The sequence below is a fragment of the Miniopterus natalensis genome, chromosome 5 (genome assembly GCF_054644295.1).
Source record: "Miniopterus natalensis isolate mMinNat1 chromosome 5, mMinNat1.hap1, whole genome shotgun sequence".
NCBI classification, from domain to species: domain Eukaryota; kingdom Metazoa; phylum Chordata; class Mammalia; order Chiroptera; family Miniopteridae; genus Miniopterus; species Miniopterus natalensis.
In genome coordinates, this window is record NC_142085.1 from 17545574 (window position 1) to 17565189 (window position 19616).

At 39.5% G+C, this 19616-nt stretch overlaps 1 protein-coding gene across 5 annotated transcripts in view; it reads left to right on the top strand.

Annotated features, from left to right (window-relative positions):
- RUNX2 (RUNX family transcription factor 2) overlaps positions 1 to 19616 on the top strand; it is a 223619-nt gene that overhangs the window by 49719 nt on the left and 154284 nt on the right. For 4 of the 5 annotated variants that reach the window (XM_087817423.1, XM_087817422.1, XM_087817424.1 and 1 more), the window contains exon 4: positions 18847 to 19020. The exons of the other annotated variant lie outside the window; for it this stretch is intronic. In XM_087817423.1, coding sequence (XP_087673549.1) covers positions 18847 to 19020 — 174 coding nt within the window. The remainder of the gene's footprint in view (positions 1 to 18846; positions 19021 to 19616) is intronic. 5 annotated transcript variants of the gene reach the window in all.

A 19616-nucleotide genomic window follows, 5' to 3' on the forward strand; every position in this document is an offset into this window, starting at 1 on the left:
ATTGGAAGACACAGATCTTATGAAAGGAAAAGAAGATCTTTCTGCAATGTGCCAAGTACTCTGGCAAAATAAAAAGTAGTTTTCATGAGTTCATTTTCAGACTCAGTGCTCTTAAATAGTCTGAAAGGGAGAACTAGTTCATTTCATAGCCAACTACTATAATGTAATTCAGATTCAGGGGCCACCTGGATCAGCATATTCTGTTCTGAGGGAATATTCTTGGGCTTAAAGGGTGGTCTTCGTTGAAAGCACTGTTTGATGTTGTATTCTTTGGTTTAAAACTTTATTTTTATAGCATTTGTGTTGCTCAGTTTTTGCTCTAAAAGGTTTTTATTTCTCTATTCTCTTCATTATTTTAAGGTTAGCAGTTTAATGTTGCTGAAATTCACACAAAGGAATGGTTCCCCATCCCCCCAGCTCTAACCTCCCCTAGTCCTCCTACCTGCCAATTGTGTCTGAAGTAATTTCCCAGAAGTGTTGTTGACTTTGGGAGATGCAGTATTTCTGGTTCTGTGTGTGTGTGTGTGTGTGTGTGTGTGTGTGTATTTGCCTTAATATCTGACTGACAATTAGTTGTTACTCAACTTGGAAGCTCTGTTCATCTCTCTCTCCTTTCTTGACCCACTGAGAGAATTAACATGTGATAGTCATGCCTTATGCATGATGACAGGTGCTAATCTTCAAGGAACTTTACCTTGCATCCCACCCATTAAGGGTATGGTACATAAAAATGGCTTAATGTCTCTTTGAAGGTGTCAGCAGGCATGTGTGGACCACACAGAATGGGTTTCACTGAAAGTAATAGAGTGAAATTGTCTGCATAATTATTTTCGTTGGATTGAGAATCAGCAGCCCTCTTTGGGTTCAGGAAATAAACCTCTGTTAAAACCATATGGCACTATTCTCAGAAGAGATGTTATTACAGGGCCACTTCCCTCTGAATTTTTGAGTCAGGAATTCTTGAAAGGAGTCACATATGTCTGAGAATGAATGTCAAGTTTTCGTCCTCAAGTGTAGTTGTGAAAGTCAGATGTTTTCTTGCCTTTTTCACAAATGCCACCGTGGTCACCCAGGTATAAGGTCCTTGGGAGGCGGCCAGCTGAGCTGCAGCAGCACCGCCATCTCAGGTATACACGTTTGAATTATTACCTGAGCCAAGGGATTTTGTTCTCAAAAGAAAATAAAAATTTCCCTTAATCCAGTGAACCATGTGATTTGTCAACACTGAAAACACATCTTAAGGTCAGCATAATTACACTCTGTCTGCCCAGGCCCTTAATGCAGATTTAGTTGACTTGGCTGTTTTTTTTTTTCTCTTGCCTAGCTATAAAATTTTCCTCTGAACTACTTGTCGCAGTACTAGTGTGTCCCAGAGTTAGCTGTATTAGAGTGGAAGGTAAAGCGAGGAAGAGTGCAGTTTGCAGTAATGGCTGGGGAATATTTTGTGTAGAACTAAGTTAGGTAAATATATTAAATAATACCCACAATATTTTTATGTGATATATTTTTATGTAATATATAGATATATTTTACACAATACAGTATGTACATTGTGATGAATCATACGTTTTATCTTTTTTGGGGGGGGAGTATGGTCTTCTTTTTAGTCTTTTCTGTAGAAGGAATATAAGTAAAAGTTGATGTTTGTTCATTTCTGTTATTAAGCCTGGAAAATTATCAGAATCTGTAGAGCTTACTGACTATTGGTAATGCTAGGAAGTTAAAATGTCTCCTGAGTGTCAGATTTCCAGTGAGGACTTAATAGATATTAAGTCCAGCTTTTCGTTTCGTATCTAGAGGAAGAAGGTAAGATACCTGTGACTGAATAGTTAGAAGCCTTTTCTATTGCCTTAGGTGTTTTGTAGTGAGAACTGATTTTTTTAATAGATAAGAAAGGTTGCTGACGTTTAGATTCCTTCAGTCACTGGCACACATTCTCAATTCATTTATTTGTTTATTCAACAAACACTTATTGGATATTTATCGTATATGCTTTAAAAAGGACTATAAGAATTCAAAGATGACTTAGTTGTATATATGCCCCAGAAGGAAGCTCAGTCTAATAAGGAGACAAAGCTTGGATGTTGATGATTGTGTGATAGAAGTGATAGAAAAGGGAAAGAGCATAAAAAAGTGGCAGGTGAAGTGATGGGGACCTTTAGAAGCAGTTTTACTTATGTTTGGGAGAGGAAAGGTTTTATTGAAGTGAAGGCATTTGAGCTGAATCTTGAATGTCAGTAATTAAACTTATTGGCAGAAATTCTTGCATATTAAATTCTAAGTAGATAGATGGTGAGTTTCACAAAACACTAAATCTCTTATTTTTATGGTAAATCCCCAAACCCTCCATCTTGACTCTGGCTCCCTTGGCAGACGTACTGATGGAAATTCCAGCATGGCTCAGTGCTTTGGCTCAGGTGGTTCCTCCGACCTCAGCTGTCTTCTGCTGTCTTCTCTATTAATCTGGGGCTTACGCAGCATTTGCAGCTAAGTTCAAATGCTGCCTCCTCTAATACTCTAACATTTCTGTCTTTTTTAGTTCTGTATTTGTTGATCTCCTCTACTAGAGCTGTGCCAGTACCAATATGACAATGTAGGTACATTGTCACATTGTAGGTACTCAGTTGAATAAAGTAGATCAGGTAATTGAATTAACTTTTAAGACACATATTGAAGCTTGGTTTTGATTAGAATTAAGGAATAAAAGTTTATACTGAGACCTGGTACCTAAAATTATAGACCAGCCTAGGGCTTAATTTTGAAGTAATAGAAAATAAGCTCGTTACAAAATCAGTAGAAGAGATAATCATATTTTTTCAAGGGAAATTCTAAATTGCTCTAGAATTTAGCAACCTCTGGAGTTCAGTTTTCATACAGGGAAAAGGCAAAGGCCTAACAATCTTTAGGCCAACTTGGTGGCTCAGACTTTCTTTCTAAAGTCCTTTTATATGTGTTTATTAGTCAAATTGCAATTCTCTAAATGCTATCACTCATACAGATGGATCCTTTTCTTCCATTTCATATATATACATTCTTTAGGGTTTGTTACTTTCTGATGGACAGTGAGAGTGAGAATGCAAAAAGGGGGAGACCCTGGAGGAAGAATTGAGTTTGTTTAATTTTGTTTCCATATTTCTCTTAAGCTTATTGGACTTGCAAATGGCAGGATAAAAAATGGTCAAATACACTGCTCCATGGGATTTGGGAAGGAACCTTTCTCAGAAGATATGTTGGGAAAGATGGTTGATTTTAAGAGAGTTTTAATGGTCATTTTATGTTTTCTTTTGCTCTCCCTCATCTTTGATGTTGATTCTGATTTTGGCATTCCATTTTTTAGACTAGAAAAAGGTTGCATACTCCTGACTTGTGCAAGTGATAGGTACAGAGCCACAGTCTGACTTGCCATGTAGTTGGGAGGGCTTTTAGGCCTGGTACCCTCCCACTCCTTTAAAATAACATGACTAAGCTTGAACTCAGGAGACGCTGTGCAAGCTTATAATCACCATTAAAGGTGTTCTTACTCAAAAGGTGCCCAGGAAGTAACTGGAAACAGGAGTCTGCAGTTCAGGAGAGACTGTAGATGCATTTTTGATAGTCACAGGAACTTGGAGCAGTTGGTATTGATGAGGTTGCTCAGGGAATGGGCACAGAATGATTGGAGGAGAGTTATCCTTTTAACCACTGTGGCTGAATTAACTTTGTGCCCTTGGCCCCAGAGTAGTAAGGAGAGGCTGCTCTCTTCCAGCCCCACTTGGACCCTTACAGCAGCAGATGAGCAGCATCAGAACTGCTTCAGGGCCACCACGGCTATGTCCTCCAGGAGTCCTGCCTGCTCCCTAGTCTCCATGACACCCGGGGCCCCTCCTCCCCCGCCTTCCTGCGTCTCTTCCCTGGCTCTCTTTCTTTTCCCATTCCTTATGTTTACTCTTCTTAAGCTCCTTCTCACATTCTATACCCATTCTCTGAGGGACCGTGTCAGTTACACCAGTGGCTTCCAGTTCCCTTGACTACTGAGAGTGCATCTCCAGCCTCTTTTGAAATTCATGCTCATTTTTCTAGCTTGCTTCCTGGGCATCGCCATCCGAATATGTCCCATGGGACTTCACACTGATGTCCCACACAATATTCAGATTTCCCACCTCCACTTCAACCACACTTCTCTACCCAAATATGAACCCCCTCCAGTTTTACCTGTTTTTTCCCCTTCTTATTGAATTTATTGGGGTCACACTGGCCAACAAAATTATACAGGCTTCAGGTGCACAGTTCCACAGCACATTATCTGTACACTGTATTTTGTGTTCACCACCCCAAGTCAAGTCTCCTTCCATCACCATTTATCCCCCATACCCTCCTCCACCTCTCCCCACCAGTCCCCACTATCCCCTGGCAATCCCCATATTGTTGTTGTGTCCATGAGTCTTTTCTCTTTTTCCTTTTTTCCTCAATCCCCCCCGCAACCACTTGACCAAACCAGAAACCTGAGGCTCATCCTCTCTGCCTTACTTCTTATATCTAATTATTCTATTACACTGTCCTGTGAGCCTCTGTTCTGTGTCTCCAGTGCATTCTTCCCTAAACCCACTAACACTGCTTTAGCTTAGTTCACACTCTCAGTGTTTATCTCCTGGCCTATAATATAAAAATAATTTTCTAACTGGTTCCATGCCTCTAGCTGCACTTCCTTCTAGGTCATTTTCCCCCTAAAGTAAAGAAGTCGTCCTAAACTGTGGGTCAGCTCATGGCATACACTTGCTTAAATTCCTCAGCTGTCTCCTGCTTAGATGAAGTTTAGACTTTGTGGAATGACAGAGAAGGCCCTTCAGCATCTGACCTACCTGATTGTCTTTCTCACAGCCCCATGGATGAACTCCAACCATGCGAAATTACTTCACTGTCTACACTTTTTAAATCTATGTCTTTGCACCTGCTGTTCCTTCTGCTTGGAATGTCTTTTTCTTAAATTTGCTTAACTGAAGACTACTCATCTTTTCAGTTTACTCATCTCTATGAGCTCTTCCTGACTGCTCTTGGAAGTTAAGCATTTATTCTTTGGTTCTCCTTTTCTTGTTCAGAACTCAGTTATGCTGTTTGTCGCATTGCTGTAATTATTTGTTTATATGATGCCCCCAAAGTATACTCTGAACCTCCTACTTTAACATATTTCATGCTACACAATAAGTACTTAGGAAATTTTAATTGATAAATGAATATTATATTCACATAGTGGTTATATTCACATAGTGGTAGGACATTTTCACCTCTATTACATTTCATCCTGATGACATCCCTGTGATGCAGATATTTTAATCCTCATTTGACAGATGAGGAAGCTGAGTCACAGGAGGAAGTTGAGTCACAGAGATGATAGTTTATTTGCCTACAGCTCTACAACCAAGTTAGCAGCAAAACTAGGGACAGACTCCAGGATTTTTTGCCCCTTGTATAGTCAGGTCTAGATTTAGATAGGGGGTTCTTCTTTTTGGTCAGATGCTGGTTTGGTCTTTTAACTATTCCATTAAGTTCATTAATTTGTGTGTGTGTGTGTATGTGTGTGTGTGTGTGTATAACCCCTAGTGACAGGTGAGGCATCCGTAGCATCATTGATTTTTAGAACTGCAAGTTAAGTAGTCTATTATTTTGTAGATGAGACAATTGTGTATCTGAGAAACTCACAACTTATCACTAGTGGTAAAACCCACATCTTCTGACTTACCGTAACCCATTATCTTTCTTACTACATGTTGGGCAATCGTCAGTTCTATTGGATAGTTTTGCTGTTGAATGTCAAGGGTTGTTAGTAGGATTTGTTGAGTCATTAGGCCAGTTAACTCTTGGGAAGAGACCACCCTTGAAGCAGAAAGAGGATCATTTCTGTGAACATTCTCAGTGAAGGGCCCTGAAAGAGATAGGACCCAGGAGAGAAAGAATAAGATGGTGCTGTTCTTCCATTGGTTATCCCACTCTTCCAGATTGTATTACTTCTTCTGCAGTCAGGCTTCATAGATTCTTGAGCATGTGCCATTTAAAAATAAAACAAAGATAGCTAATTAGGTTGACAGATAAGTATTCCATAGTGCAAGAAAAAGTGTGTGCCGTAGTCAGAAGGGTTGTGGTGTCGTGGTGTAAATACAGGATAAAGCATGTTGGGCCTTGAGAGGACAGCACCCGAACTACCTGAAAAGAGACGTGGAACTCGTAATTAGTATCACTGTTCCTTTAACTAGGTGCTCCCTCTCTGTACAAATATATGCATGTATATAATAGAAATAATATAAATGTATAACCATATATGTGTATATATAGAAAAGTCTATACTTTATACATTTCACATGACAAAAGAAAAAAACTTCACCAAACTGTCATTACTGATTAAATAATTCAGCATGAAGCCAGCAGACAAAAATCTTTAAAACTTTACACTTGCTTTCAAAAAACAAACAAATTTAATTTTAATCACCTGAAATTTTTTGGAGTATTTTAAAAATAAGTATTGAGCTGCCTCAGTAGTATTTTTTAATTGAGGTAGATGGTGTTGATGAACTCTGCAAAATGAGCAACAACCCACTTCCTTCAGTTAGAGAAGAATGCACTTTTCTAACCTGCTGTGCCTTGAAAAAATGGGTAAAACTTGCTATCTTCTAACTCCATTTAACACTACTTTAGACTGCCTTTTACATAACAATAACTTGATCCTACTCAAAATACTTGGCACCTTTAGTGACAGAGTGGAATGTAGGAACACTTTAGCAGATCTGAAAGTGAGTCAACTCCAGTAGTTTTTGGAATGAAGAGGTGGAGTTTTCAGTTCTTTACTCAGAGTTCACAGAAGATAAGAATACGGGGATTAACACAATAGACTCCCTTCATTACACATGGCTGAACAAAGCAATTATCTGTCTATCAAGGCTGCAGTAAATTGTGCAACAGCATTAGGAAGCGTGGATGGATAGGTGGATAAATGCTATTCCACCAGAAAAGGGTGCTGAAATATGAGGGAATCCTTTGAGTTTAACTTGTAAACTGTTTTATTTTGGAGTTTATATCATGTTACCGTTGCAGCTTAGAGTGAAATGATCTTTTTTAAAAAACATACTGTTGACGGCATTTTTCAGTTCCTTACCCATCTGAATTTTATTAAGAGGGTTATTTCAAAGACATCTCCTGTTTAATCATGTTTAAACAATCTCTTTAAGACCTGTTGTGTAGATATAAACACAATAGTCCTTTAATGTAGTAAAACAGACTTCTGACAGACACAGCACATAACAGACATCCATCCATTATTGCTTAAGCTGCTGTTCCTTCCATGCCTGACCTGAAAGGGTAACCACAGCTCAGCTGACAGCGTTCGCGGCCCAGAGACACTGACATGCGCCGTGTTACTGTCTAGCAAGCAGAGAATTGCAGAGAGGCAGACAATTGGAGAGGCCTTAGACTAGATTAGAACTAAGTACCTTAAATCTGTTTTAATGGTTGTGTTTACATCTCCTTCTTTTTCATTCCTTTAAGAAAGTAATCAGGTTTCGCAAGCGTTAAGAAAACCACCTCTTCTTGCCAGCTGGACAAGGTCCAGTTTAAGCAAGAAATTTCCCCCCCTTTTTTCTCTTCTGTCTTTTTCTTTTTTCTTCCTGTATGATCGTCACTGCCATTCAGCACAGCAAGACTGGGCTGCGGGAGCTGGCTGACTTTTTCCTTGGTTATTACTTTTTAACATTTTCTTCCTGTCACAGAAATGGGAAAACTGAAAATGCCGTGCTGCTGCTATAGCAGCAAATGTCAAGAGAGGAGCCCTTTGCACATTTTAATTACCTCTATGAACTGTTTTTCTTTGCTTACAACACACACAGTCACGTAACATATGCACAAAGCCGTGATAATGAAAGAGAAACAGAGAAGATCACATGCGAAGGAAATGCAACCAGCATCCAGGAATTGCGTGACAGTCTGTAGGCTAGTTGTCACTGGACTCTTTGAAGAGTAATGCCATCCATGTTTAGCTGGATTATTGGCAAATAAACAGTGATGCTTTTTGTTCAACTGTGGAAACTACGATTTCCATCACTTAAAACATGGCCATTAAAGAATCTTTACATCTCTCAGTGGGGTCTCTATAAATGCTAGTAACACAAAACTGTGGTGTGTGTGTGAGCATATCATAGTAAAAAGGCAAAGGAAATGTTTCCAAAACTAAAACACCCAAGTTTTACTAAGCTTGAGAAGTAAAGTGAGATAGAGAGAAAGAGATCTTTGTTCATTTCCTAGAAACTGGAGGGAGAGATGGAGATTCAGATGGCCCAAGATGGTTGTGGATATTGGGTTATAGGTAACAGGAGAGTAAGATGTGTTGTGACAGAACAGTCAGAAATATCAGGTATAATATTATAAAATCTCTGCATTAAGCCTCTCTGCTTTTTCTTACTCTGTTCTTTCTAGACCTCTTTTCCTCAACATTTTTCTTCTTTCCTGGTATGGCAGCCTGGTATCAGAAAAGGAGGGCCGAGGCAGGTCAAGGGACTGGCTTCCAGTGTCTCTGCCTGCTTCCATGACTTCAAACAAGTATTTTTCTGGGCATTAGTTCCTTTTCTAAAATGAGGAACATGGTCTGGTGCTATCCATATTCCATCCCAACTGAAAATTCTGATTTATATAATTTTGATTCAAATGAGAGTAAAGAGGGAAAGCAGTGTCCCTGGGAAACAACAGGCAGAAAAAATCAAGGATGGCAGGACTGGAACTAAAAAAAAAGAAAGTGCCAGAGAATTTGGAGGTAAAGAGGCAGAGTAGATTAGAGCTGTATTAGGACCTGGAAGAGGCCCTGTAGTGAAGTCAGCCAGGTCCCTTGTTAGCTCTTTTTCCCCTGCCTGCAAAAAGGATTACATCTCCTCCTGTATATTTCCATCCATTATGCTTTCATCTGGTCTTTCTTTAAAATTTTTTAATCCTGTTTTTTTTCATACCTCCCATGAGTGTTTTTTTTTCTTTAGATGTTTCAGGGTTTTTTTAAGTCCATTATTTCAAGAAAAAAGAATTATATTCTAAGCATATGTTTAGTAGAAGTTCTTCCCTGATGTGTGGCTGATACTGGCATAGCCTGATAACCCTGTTCTTTCTTCTAGATACTTGTTTGATTGTGGTGATTTGCCACCGCCTAAAATCTAAAAGTTATAAAGGAACTTGCATTTATATACATGCAAATTAAAATTTCTCAGTTCTTTCATTTGTATATTTATTGAAAGATCTTGAATTCTTTAACCTTTAGAAGCCTAAACTATGAAAGAGGCTGTCCTTCAATGATCTCTCTCATGCATCTAATTGTATTTTAAAAATGACTGCATATGAATTTGGGAGAGTGAACTTTTTACTCACTGATCTAAGCTGGCGTCTTTTATTATTAAAAAAAAAAAAAAAAAGCAAATTCAGCTTTTAACATTTCTTTTTTATGAACTGGAGTTCCTAGAATATTTCTATGGAGTCTATGGCTTAACTCTGTAATTATGTCTCTTGAGTAGATTATGTTTTTCTTTCCATAATTATGTTTTTACCCAGGAGACTGGAAGGCTTCAGACCTCTCTTGGGTGAAATTGCTCTTCCTCTCTTCTTCCTTGTTAAGCTCTGAATTCTACATGCCTGACTGTGTTCAAGGGCTGAAAGGGGGCTCTTGAAGATATGTGGGAGTGATTATGATTTTTTTTTTGAGAAATTGGTTTATATATTAAGAAGAGCCTTTAGCAAGAAGCTCTGTTAGTTCATTTTTGAAATGCCATCAGAGAAGAATCTCCTGGAAGGAGGTTTGTTTATGATCTGTGGTCCTCTGTCTGAGCCACACACTAACATTGCTCAAGGGCTGTCTCCTCTCACAGGCTGTCCTGTGTGAGCTCTGGGGCCCCATGAACACGTCATATTGCATGGCTGCTAATTTCCAGTGGCTCAGAGGAGCTGGAGGCCTTAAACATGAAGATAGTTTCTTAGTCCAGTTCATTATTTTAGTCCAGAAATAGTTTGACCTGAACCAGACAGCATACTCTTAGGAAAAAAGATGACTCAGCAGCCTTTCCCAGCAAAGATTATAGACTCATCAATTTTACTGTGGGAAATGTTTCCCAATAACCAGCCTTTTCCCCCCCTTCCTCTCTGCCTTTTACTGGACAAAAGGAGAGATAATTCTAAATTGAACAATGTTCTTATTTATTAATTCAACAGCATTTGTTGTCTGCCTTCCCTTTACATAGGCTCTAAGTTATGTGCTAGACTGAAGACATATGACACCCATCCTCAAGGGGTTCATAGCCAAGTCCAGGAGAATCTAAGATAATAGGGTTTGAAATTTTATATAAATATTTTATATCAATTCATAGTAAGTTAATGCTTACTGAATGCTTACTACACTTAAGTATAACCACATGTAGTAGACAAAAAACAGTTGTAGCTGCTCTCAGCTTGCTGAGATAGAAACCAGAAGGATCACTGAGGCCCTAGGGACAGAAAAGACCAGAACAATGTGATGACTCAGTTGAGACTGGGACGGGATTTGGTCCAATGGAGATGATGGGGAGAGGGTATTCTATGTAGGGGAGATAGCTTGGGCAACCACGGGGACTCTGAAGAACTGTGGGTAGTCCAATGTAAGTAGAACATTGGCTGGGAACAGTATAGTTGTAGCCATTGCAGATGAGGTTGACAGGCTACACTTGAGACCATATTTTCCAGGTCCTTCTTTACTGGGCTCAGGGGGCTGTTTAATTCAATAGGCAATGTTACACGATTGATAGATTTTGAGTAGGTAAGTTACATTAATGTTAGGATTTAGGGACTGAAAGGATTTTAAAAATTATGGAGACTAACTCTTCATTTTTATAAGGTCCAGTGGGTTCCATTAAATCCCTTCTGTGATTATACAGCTAGTTGGTGCCCTTTCAGATATGCCAAGCTGCTACTCTGTGTGTTAGCCACAAGTGAGAGGTTAGGAGTGGTTTTAGTGGGAATGGAAAGCAGGGGCCCATCATTGTAGAAACTATAGGAATGGGCTCCACTGGGTGATGTTAGGAAAGGGAGGTGGAAAAGGTACACCTAAGCTGGGTTTTGAGCCTGGGAGACTAGAAAATGGTGGTATTAATGGAAATACGGAAATTAGAAGGGAAGCTGATCAGGACTGTTTGTAGTGGAGAATATAGGGTGTGTCAGGGAGAGGCAAAGGGCTTAACCAAATATTACAGGCTTTAAAAGAGTTTAGGTCTTAGATTTTAGACTTTTAGAAACCACCAGTAAAATGTCGTCATCCAAATGTAAACAAAGAAGAGTTTCACTTTTGTCAATAGTATTTCCATCTTCACACGTATGTGGGAATACAGAAAATCAAGGTTTTTAATCGAGAGCCTCAATAGTTAGAATTATTTGGTTCCAAGCTTTGCATGGCTTTCCTAAGAACTCACTTGAGCCTGCAGTCTTCCCTGTTATATTACTTTTGCTGCGAACCACTGAAACTGAACTCTCAGATACACTAAGGCTCCTCCTTTGTAGTAGAATTCCAGGTAATTTCATTTGGGATTAAATTATGACTTTAAAATTAGTCAACCCTATTTCCTGATCCCTCCCTGCAGATACTCCTGTATGTACCACTTTCAGGGTAGGGAGATTAGAACTGAGTGTCATTTTCCGCCAGAACTCCTATGGAATAAGCAGCTCAGTTTCTATATAACCAATTTACTCTGAAAAGTGATAATTCTGGTGCAAGTCCTTTCCTCTCTCCCTTTTTACTCCAAGGATTATTGTCACAACATTCTTAAATGGTTATATCCTGTGGCTTTAGCCCTGGAGTATTGGACCAGATTTCATTCTATCACATTCTTGCTGACAGCAAAATTAGCTAATTTCTCCCTGGTCACCTCTCTCCTCCAGGGAAGCCCGAATACATGGCAGAGGAGCACATGGATTGCCAAGGTAGCGGGTTATTGGTCTGGGAATAAAAAGATCTGTCTTAAAAGGGCATTTCCCATATATATTGCATAATTTAAAACAATTAATGTAGTTGTAAAACTCAAGTATCAACTGATTTGAGAATCTGTTTAGATTAATTAGTAACTTTCTGTGGCCACTATGAAAAACGGTATGGAGATTCCTCAAAAAATTAAAAATAGGGCTGCGATCTGATGCAGCATTTCCACTTCTGGGCATTTATTGGAAGAAAACAAAGACTAATTGGAGAAGACATATGGACTCCTGTGTTCACTGCAGCATTATTTACAGTAGCCAAGATATGGAAGCAACCTAGATGTTCATCAATAGATGAGTAGATAAAGACGATGTAAGATATAGGTAATGGAATATTATTCAGCAACAAAAAAGAATGAAATCTTGCCATTTATAGCAACATGGATGAACCTAGAGGGTATTATGCTAAGTGAAATACATCAGACAGAAATAGGCAAATACCATATGACCTCACTTATATGTGGAATCTAAAGAACCCCACAAAATAAGTGAACAAACAAAACAAAATAAAAAGAATTGTGCCTCTGTTTAGATTAATATCATGTATAGGTTTAGAAGCATCTTGTCTCACAAGATCTTCATTATCATGTTTCTGTCATTTGTCCTCCAGCCAGCTTCTCTCCTTCCTCCTCTGCTTATCAAAATCCTACTCGGCCTTCAAGGGCATAAAGGCTCCTCTTGTAGTCAACGTCCATCGCCCCCTCTTCTTCCTATAGATAGCACTTTATTATTTTTTAAATTTTTTTGTGATAAAAAATTTCAAACACACATTAAAAGATTATATTTAATAAAACCCCATATGCTCACCTTATTTTATAATTAACATTTTTCATATTTGCTTTATCTGACACTTTGTGGAAATATTTTAAAGCAAATACTGGACATCATGACATTTAACCCCTAAATATATGAGCCCTTCTAAAAAATAAGGGCATATTTTTGACATCATCACAGAAAGCACCGCCTCCTTAGTATTTTCAAGTAGTCTATGTTCATTTTTACTCAGATGGTCCCCAAAGCACAGCATTTTGTGTTTCACTCACCACAGTCTTTTTCAGTTATATTTAATTGCTTGCCTTTCTTTCCCACTGGACTGTGAAGTGCTTGAGGGTAAGACATATCTTATATATTTTCTCTCCCCTCCTTCTTACAATGCCTGGTGAAACTTGCATGCGGTAGATGCCCGGTACACTAGCTGGACTAGCTGACAGCCTGAGGACATGGTACTGATTCCTGATTGGTGCTCTATTGCAGATCTGCCTTTTAACTTTATTTTATTTTTAAAAAATGTATCTTCATGATACCTAGGGTACAAGTAGGAACCTAGTAAAAAAAAAAAGAAGTGTTTAAATCCGTTAAAATACTGTTGTAAAAAGATGAGCTGCCAAACGTCATGTCCTAGTGATCAGCAAAATGACCCTGCTGTGCCACATTAGGGTGGACTGGCCATGACATGTTTACCCTGATGAAGTTTCATGGAAGTGGGTCTTTTCAGGTCTTTGTAAAAAGCACCTTGTTTTTGAAAGGTGCACTTGTGTGGGGGATATAAAACTGAAATTCATAGATACAGACAGTAGTATGGTGGTTGAAGGGGGGGTGGGGGTAATAGTAAAGGGTAGAGGGGGCCAAATATATGGTGACGGAAGGTGATTTGACATTGGGTGATGGGGACGCAATGCAATATACAGATGATGTATCATAGAAACGGACACTTGAAACCTATATGACCCTACTGACTAGTGTCACCCCAATACATTTAGTAAAAAAATAAAGTAAACCCGTCATTGGCAAAAAAAGAAAAAGGAAGTTGGACTCTTTTGTATGTGTATTTGGGCCTCCTTTAGGAGGAGGCTGTGACTGGTACCGTGTATCATGTTGTAAATATGGTGCATGGAGTGTGAGGTTCTGGCTGGGGACCTACATGGGTCTCCACAGTTGTGAAGCTGTTCTCAATCAACTTTTCCAAAAATGGGCAAAATGGGTCACATTGCAGAGGCAAGTTTATTTTCATAGTTCACATACCACAATTTTTACGTACCAATGTGTGATTTTTAAAGGGGAAGTTTTAATGGCAATATTACTTTCATTGTGAGGTAGCTGCCCTTGGACTAAAAGAGCCGGGTGGGGAAGAATGGGGCAATTAGATGGACTCTTGCTTTATGACTTAACAGTTCCTCCTAGGTCTTTGCTCTAAGGATGTGTGAATGCTGTGACCTTTTGATTATGCTTTCTTCTTGTGCCCCTGAATTTATTGCAACAAAAGTTATATTCAACCAAACACACTCAACTTTTTAAGAAAAAATTGTTCTGAAAACTTTTTTTCCACTTTAAATTCACTTTTGATCATGATTTCCCCTGAATGACTGAGACTGCACTGTTATAATCTAAAATAAGCTTGTTGGCAACCAGAGGGAAAACAGCCCTGGACCAACAGTCAGAAAACCTGAGTTCTAATCCTGCCACTAACTTTGTGACTTTGGGTAAGTCACTTCCCCTTTCAGTGGCTCAGGGTCCTCATCCGTAAAAGAAGTACATTGCTCTAAAATTTAGAGTCTAAGTTATTTCTGTTGTCATTTTTACCTCTGTGATTCAAAATGACTTGCAACAATGCTTAAGAATTATTGTGAGAGCAAATGGGACTTTTTTAGAAAGAAAAAAGGCAAGCTTTCACTTGAATGTACTTCAGGGATATTGCTTAGGAAGCACTAATAAAGGCCAATCTGGATCCACTGGATCCACTAGCTTGCCAGAGAAGAAGAGAAGAGATTTTTGGGTGAAGATAGTGCTGTAATATGATATTCTGGGCCAGAAAATATTCTCTCAACCAAGACATTTATCTAAAAGAGGAAAATATTCATTCATTCATTCATTACATAAACGTTTATTGAGCACCTACTGTGTGTGCAGGCACTGAACTGTTGGAGGATACAGCTGTGAATAGGACAGAGCACTCGTTCTCATGGACTTCCAGCCTTGCAAGGGAGACAAGTAAATACACAAGCTAATTACAAATGGTGGTAACAGCCATAAAGGAAATAAATAGAGGGTGCGCTTGAGAAGGAAGAAACTTACTCTGGGTGTAGAAGGCATGCAAGACCTCTCATAGGAGGTGGTGTTCACCCTGAGGCCTAAGGCATGGAAGGAGAGGGCTGTACAAAGAATCAGGGGAGAGCATTTCAGGAATATGGAAAGGTCCTGGGATAAGAGACTAAAAGGAGACAGTGTCAGATGGCCAGAGAGAGAGATAATGGGTTCCTGGACTAGGGTGGTACTATTGGAAATGAGAGAAGTGTATAGATTTCAGATATGCTTTCAAGATGGAAATGACAAGATTCAGTAATGGATTGAATGTGGGGAGTGAGGCATAAGGGGAAATGGAGGAAATATCTACATATTTGTCTTATGCAACTGAGTGGCTGGTGCTACTTTTATTGAGATGGAGGGACTCTCAGGGAGGAATTGGTGGGGTTTTTTCAATAAAAGAATAAAGAATTTTGTCTTAAATATACTGCATTTAAGATACCTTTGAGATACCCCAGGGCAGAGTCAAGTAGGCAGTGAGATACACAAACTGGAACTCAGGGCAGAAGTCAGGGCTCAGCCCAGAAGTGGGGAGTCATTGGCATGATTAGGTGCATTGAGTGCATGGGACTGAGGTCATAGTGGGCAGTGCTTTTCTACCTCCACCGTCCATTGGACCCAGTCCCAGAGACTCTGATTTAACTGAGCTGATGTGGGGCTTCCCTAGAGGGTTTTCTTATCCAGCTCGGGTGGAAGAGCCACTGCCCAAGGGAGAAACTGCACCTATATAAGAGGATCTAGGATCGAGCTTTTATATAGTCTTAAATATAACAAAAGCGTTGTCCATTCTTTATACTTTTATCCTGCTTGGAAGACCTAGTCTTTGGCTCTCTGGTTGAGGTTTCATTTGCCCTGCACCATGGCAGAGCACCCGTCCCTGATTTCAGTCAGCGTGCCCTCTGGCTTCCGTGCTCTGAGGATTTGGGGACATCTCGCAGCCAGCCGTTCAAGTGCTACCCTGATGTGGTTTAGCGGTGGTGGGTATTTGTCATGCTTGAGAGATGGAGAGCCCCTTCAGCTTTTGTTCTTCCTTGTGCTGTAAGAATTGTGTGTGGTTGCGGTGGTGGCTGAAAAATGCGTGCTTTCTGTATATATGCAGCCACAGATAGATGGCCCCTGAATTACTCCAGGGTGTCTGTAGATACTTGGTAGCTCGTCTTTGAAGATAATTTCCAACAGGTCATTGAGGCTTTTAAAATTTCACCTGCTCTTAAATTTTTCACGCTTATCAGTGCTTCTCAAGTCTTTTATTTTTTGCCTATAAGCTCCTATTACTCCCCTGAAGCACTATGCTAAGAGAAAATAAAAGTGTACTCACACATCCATAGACTGAGCTCAAATCTCATACGGTCTCCATGAAAACCTAATGAAAAGGCTGTAGAAAGCAGAGGCAAAGCTTATTAAATTTTCTTGTGACCCATGGCCCGCATAAAGTCCCACTGTATAAAGGAACCATGCAAGATCGTGTAGCCCTCCCCTTGGCCCTCAGGGAATCTGCCATTCCAAAAATATGACCTATTAAAAAAATAACTTCCAGGGACAATTCCATAAGCTTTCTTGTTAATGTTTACAGCTGTATCAACACCACACCAATACTTTTTTTGTATGTGTGTGAGGAACAGAATCCACAGATTAAACTGTGACAAGTCCCATATAATTCCCTAATCGTGAAACTAGTTAGACACAGCAAGATGTATTGATGGAAGTTTGTTTAGGGTAATGGGTGAGCTATTAACTTTGTAATCGAATCCTTGCTGCTGCTTCTACTTGCTTTGAAAACCCGCCTTGACACTTCACAGGGCTTAGTTCTTTGGTGTCTCGCTCTGCAGACCTGGATACTTTGCAGCCCTCCGCAGCCGCTGGGAGAGGCCGGGCAGAGCGAGCCAGCATGCCAACGCTGGTAGGGCCACATGATGAGTGGAAAGCTTAGTCAACCAAGGCAAGAATCATGTCTTCGTCCAGGACAAGCTAGTCAGTATCTGAGGACCACGGGGTAGTTGTTCTACCTCTGTAGGGCTCAGTCACTTCATCTATGAACACCTACTTGCCGGCATCCAGGAGCTGTTTGGGGTAATCTCTAAAGGTTCTTTAGAGTTCTAAAATCTGTTTGTAATCTGGATAAAAAGTCATAAATGGTGAGAAAAACAACCATCAACAATGAGTTTTCCTAGTTTTTTCTGATCATTTTTCTCCTAGGCTTAGTCCCTCTGTTAGAGCAGATGCCCCAAACTTGCTCTGGCAGGAAATAGGGTGGTGGGTGCATTTCAGTTAATGGGTCTAGTTGGAACATGTTTGGCTGTGGAGACAGCTACACTCATATTACCAAGCCTTGGCTTCCTGTCTGTTTTCTTTGGGCTGGGTAGGCAATGAAAAAGGAGACAGGAAAATACATTTTGGGGCAAATAAAATAAGGAATTTGTCTTATGAAGACAGCTTATAGTTGGGAAATTCTAATGTTCAACTTAACCCTATCCTGATACATTCCTCTTGTCCTGCACTAAGTGGAAGATGAGTGTTCTTGCTGCCCATAGAATGTACCTTCCCATTCTTGAAGGTTGTTAATAATCCTTCAGGGTGTTTTGTTTTGTTTTTATGGATATTAATCTTCATTCCCTTAATCAAAGGGCAAAGTCTTATTCCAATCTTTGTAATGGCTTTTTAAATTAGCTTCAGTTATTAACATTTTACTAAAATGTTGGGGCAACATAGTAGGGCCTCACCAGCATGTGGAAGGAGGAATCCACAGTACGTTTCTGTTTGTGTATCAGGCGTTATTGTACTTGTTCACCACAGCACCACTGTACAGATTTACATTTAATTCATGTTGCACCAAGACAGTACTGTTCTCTTTACTAAGTATGATTTGATGACTTTTTAAAAGAGTCTTAGTACTGTGGTTATCTTTTGATTTGTATATTTCTAATATTTAGAGTTTTCTTCGATTTTAGACTTGAATAAACTAAAAGAGAGGCAAAGTTTTTTATTTTCTATTTTTTAAAATAATTGATTCTCACATTCACATGGTAACTCAAAAGGTATTTTTCAATTTCTTTTACAAAGCCACAGTACTAGATTTAAAATAAAAAAGCATTCTCTGTAGTTTAACACAGTTCATTATATGCTTCCAGGCTTTGACATATCACAAAATATCCAGGTTCCTCTTGAAAGTTTGAGTTTCCTTGCCTATATTTCTGTTATTTTTTTCCTCTTAAAGGGGTTCAAGGATTGAGTTTTAATTTTTCAGAGAAGAGTCTCAGTAAGGTATTAATTGTAACATAAAAAAGAAAAAGTCACTATGGTCATCATGGAAATTTCCCTTTCACAAATTGTTTGTCTCTGTTTCTGCCCCAACTTTGGGATAGTACGTGTCACAGCACGGCCTCTCTGAACTTTCAGGGAGGTTTTGTCTTTCATGAAACAAGAGGACACATCCCAGAACACATTCACCTTTCCCATCCTCACTGAGAGGCTAGAGGAGGTACCCAGAGAGTTCCTCTTGAGCTCCAGTGTCCTGGCCTCACTATGATGCTTGACTCTGAGTCACCCTCTGGGACCTCAGCTCTCCACTTACAGAACAGAACTAGGAATGCTTGCCACTAGATGATGCTTATAAAGCAATTTGAAATGGAAGGCTTTATATAGACACTTCATTATGAATACCAGTATTGATAATTCCTTGGCTTAACTCCCCAGTATGTATGTCACATATCTATTTAGCATGGTCAATTGTTCAGCTAATTAATATGCTTTTATTTTATGATTTGCTGTTTCCAGGGCACAGACAGAAGCTTGATGACTCTAAACCTAGTTTGTTCTCTGACCGCCTCAGTGATTTAGGGCGCATTCCTCATCCCAGTATGAGAGTAGGTGTCCCGCCTCAGAACCCACGGCCCTCCCTGAACTCTGCACCAAGTCCTTTTAATCCACAAGGACAGAGTCAGATTACAGGTAAGACAGACTCATAGGTTTCACTTGCACAGACTCTGGCAGGCTGGGGGTGAGGGGATACCAGCTGAGATGTGTTCACTTCAGAACTCCTGGAGCTATGGAATGACTTATTAAAGAATCAAGACTTGAAGACACTGGCCTTTTTTTTTTTTTTTTTTTTTTTTATAAAAGAATAAATAAAAAATTCCAGTATTCACTAACTTTGGGATGAAATGTGGGTGAAGTTTCTATTTTAGCCGTGTCAGTCTGCACACTGGTGGAATGGTATTGACTGTGCTCTCTGGGAGAATGTTTGTTACAAGTTTCTGTATTGTGTCCACTTGGTGCAGGGGATACCATCACACCCTCACTATTAGAAAATTATAGTTAACTGTCTCAGATTTGGGCTTACATTTCTTGTATATATAACTATTTCATTAAGTTTTCTTGCAAATTGCCCAGGGCTAACAGGAAGCCTTGATTGGTGGATATAAGGCAAAGTCAACGAGCAGCTCATTGGCAGACAGATTTTTACTTCTGATTCACATTTAGCTCTGGTCCTCAAGCGACATTTCTCTTTTACATTCTAGTAAGCTGCTTACTCTACCTTTATTCTT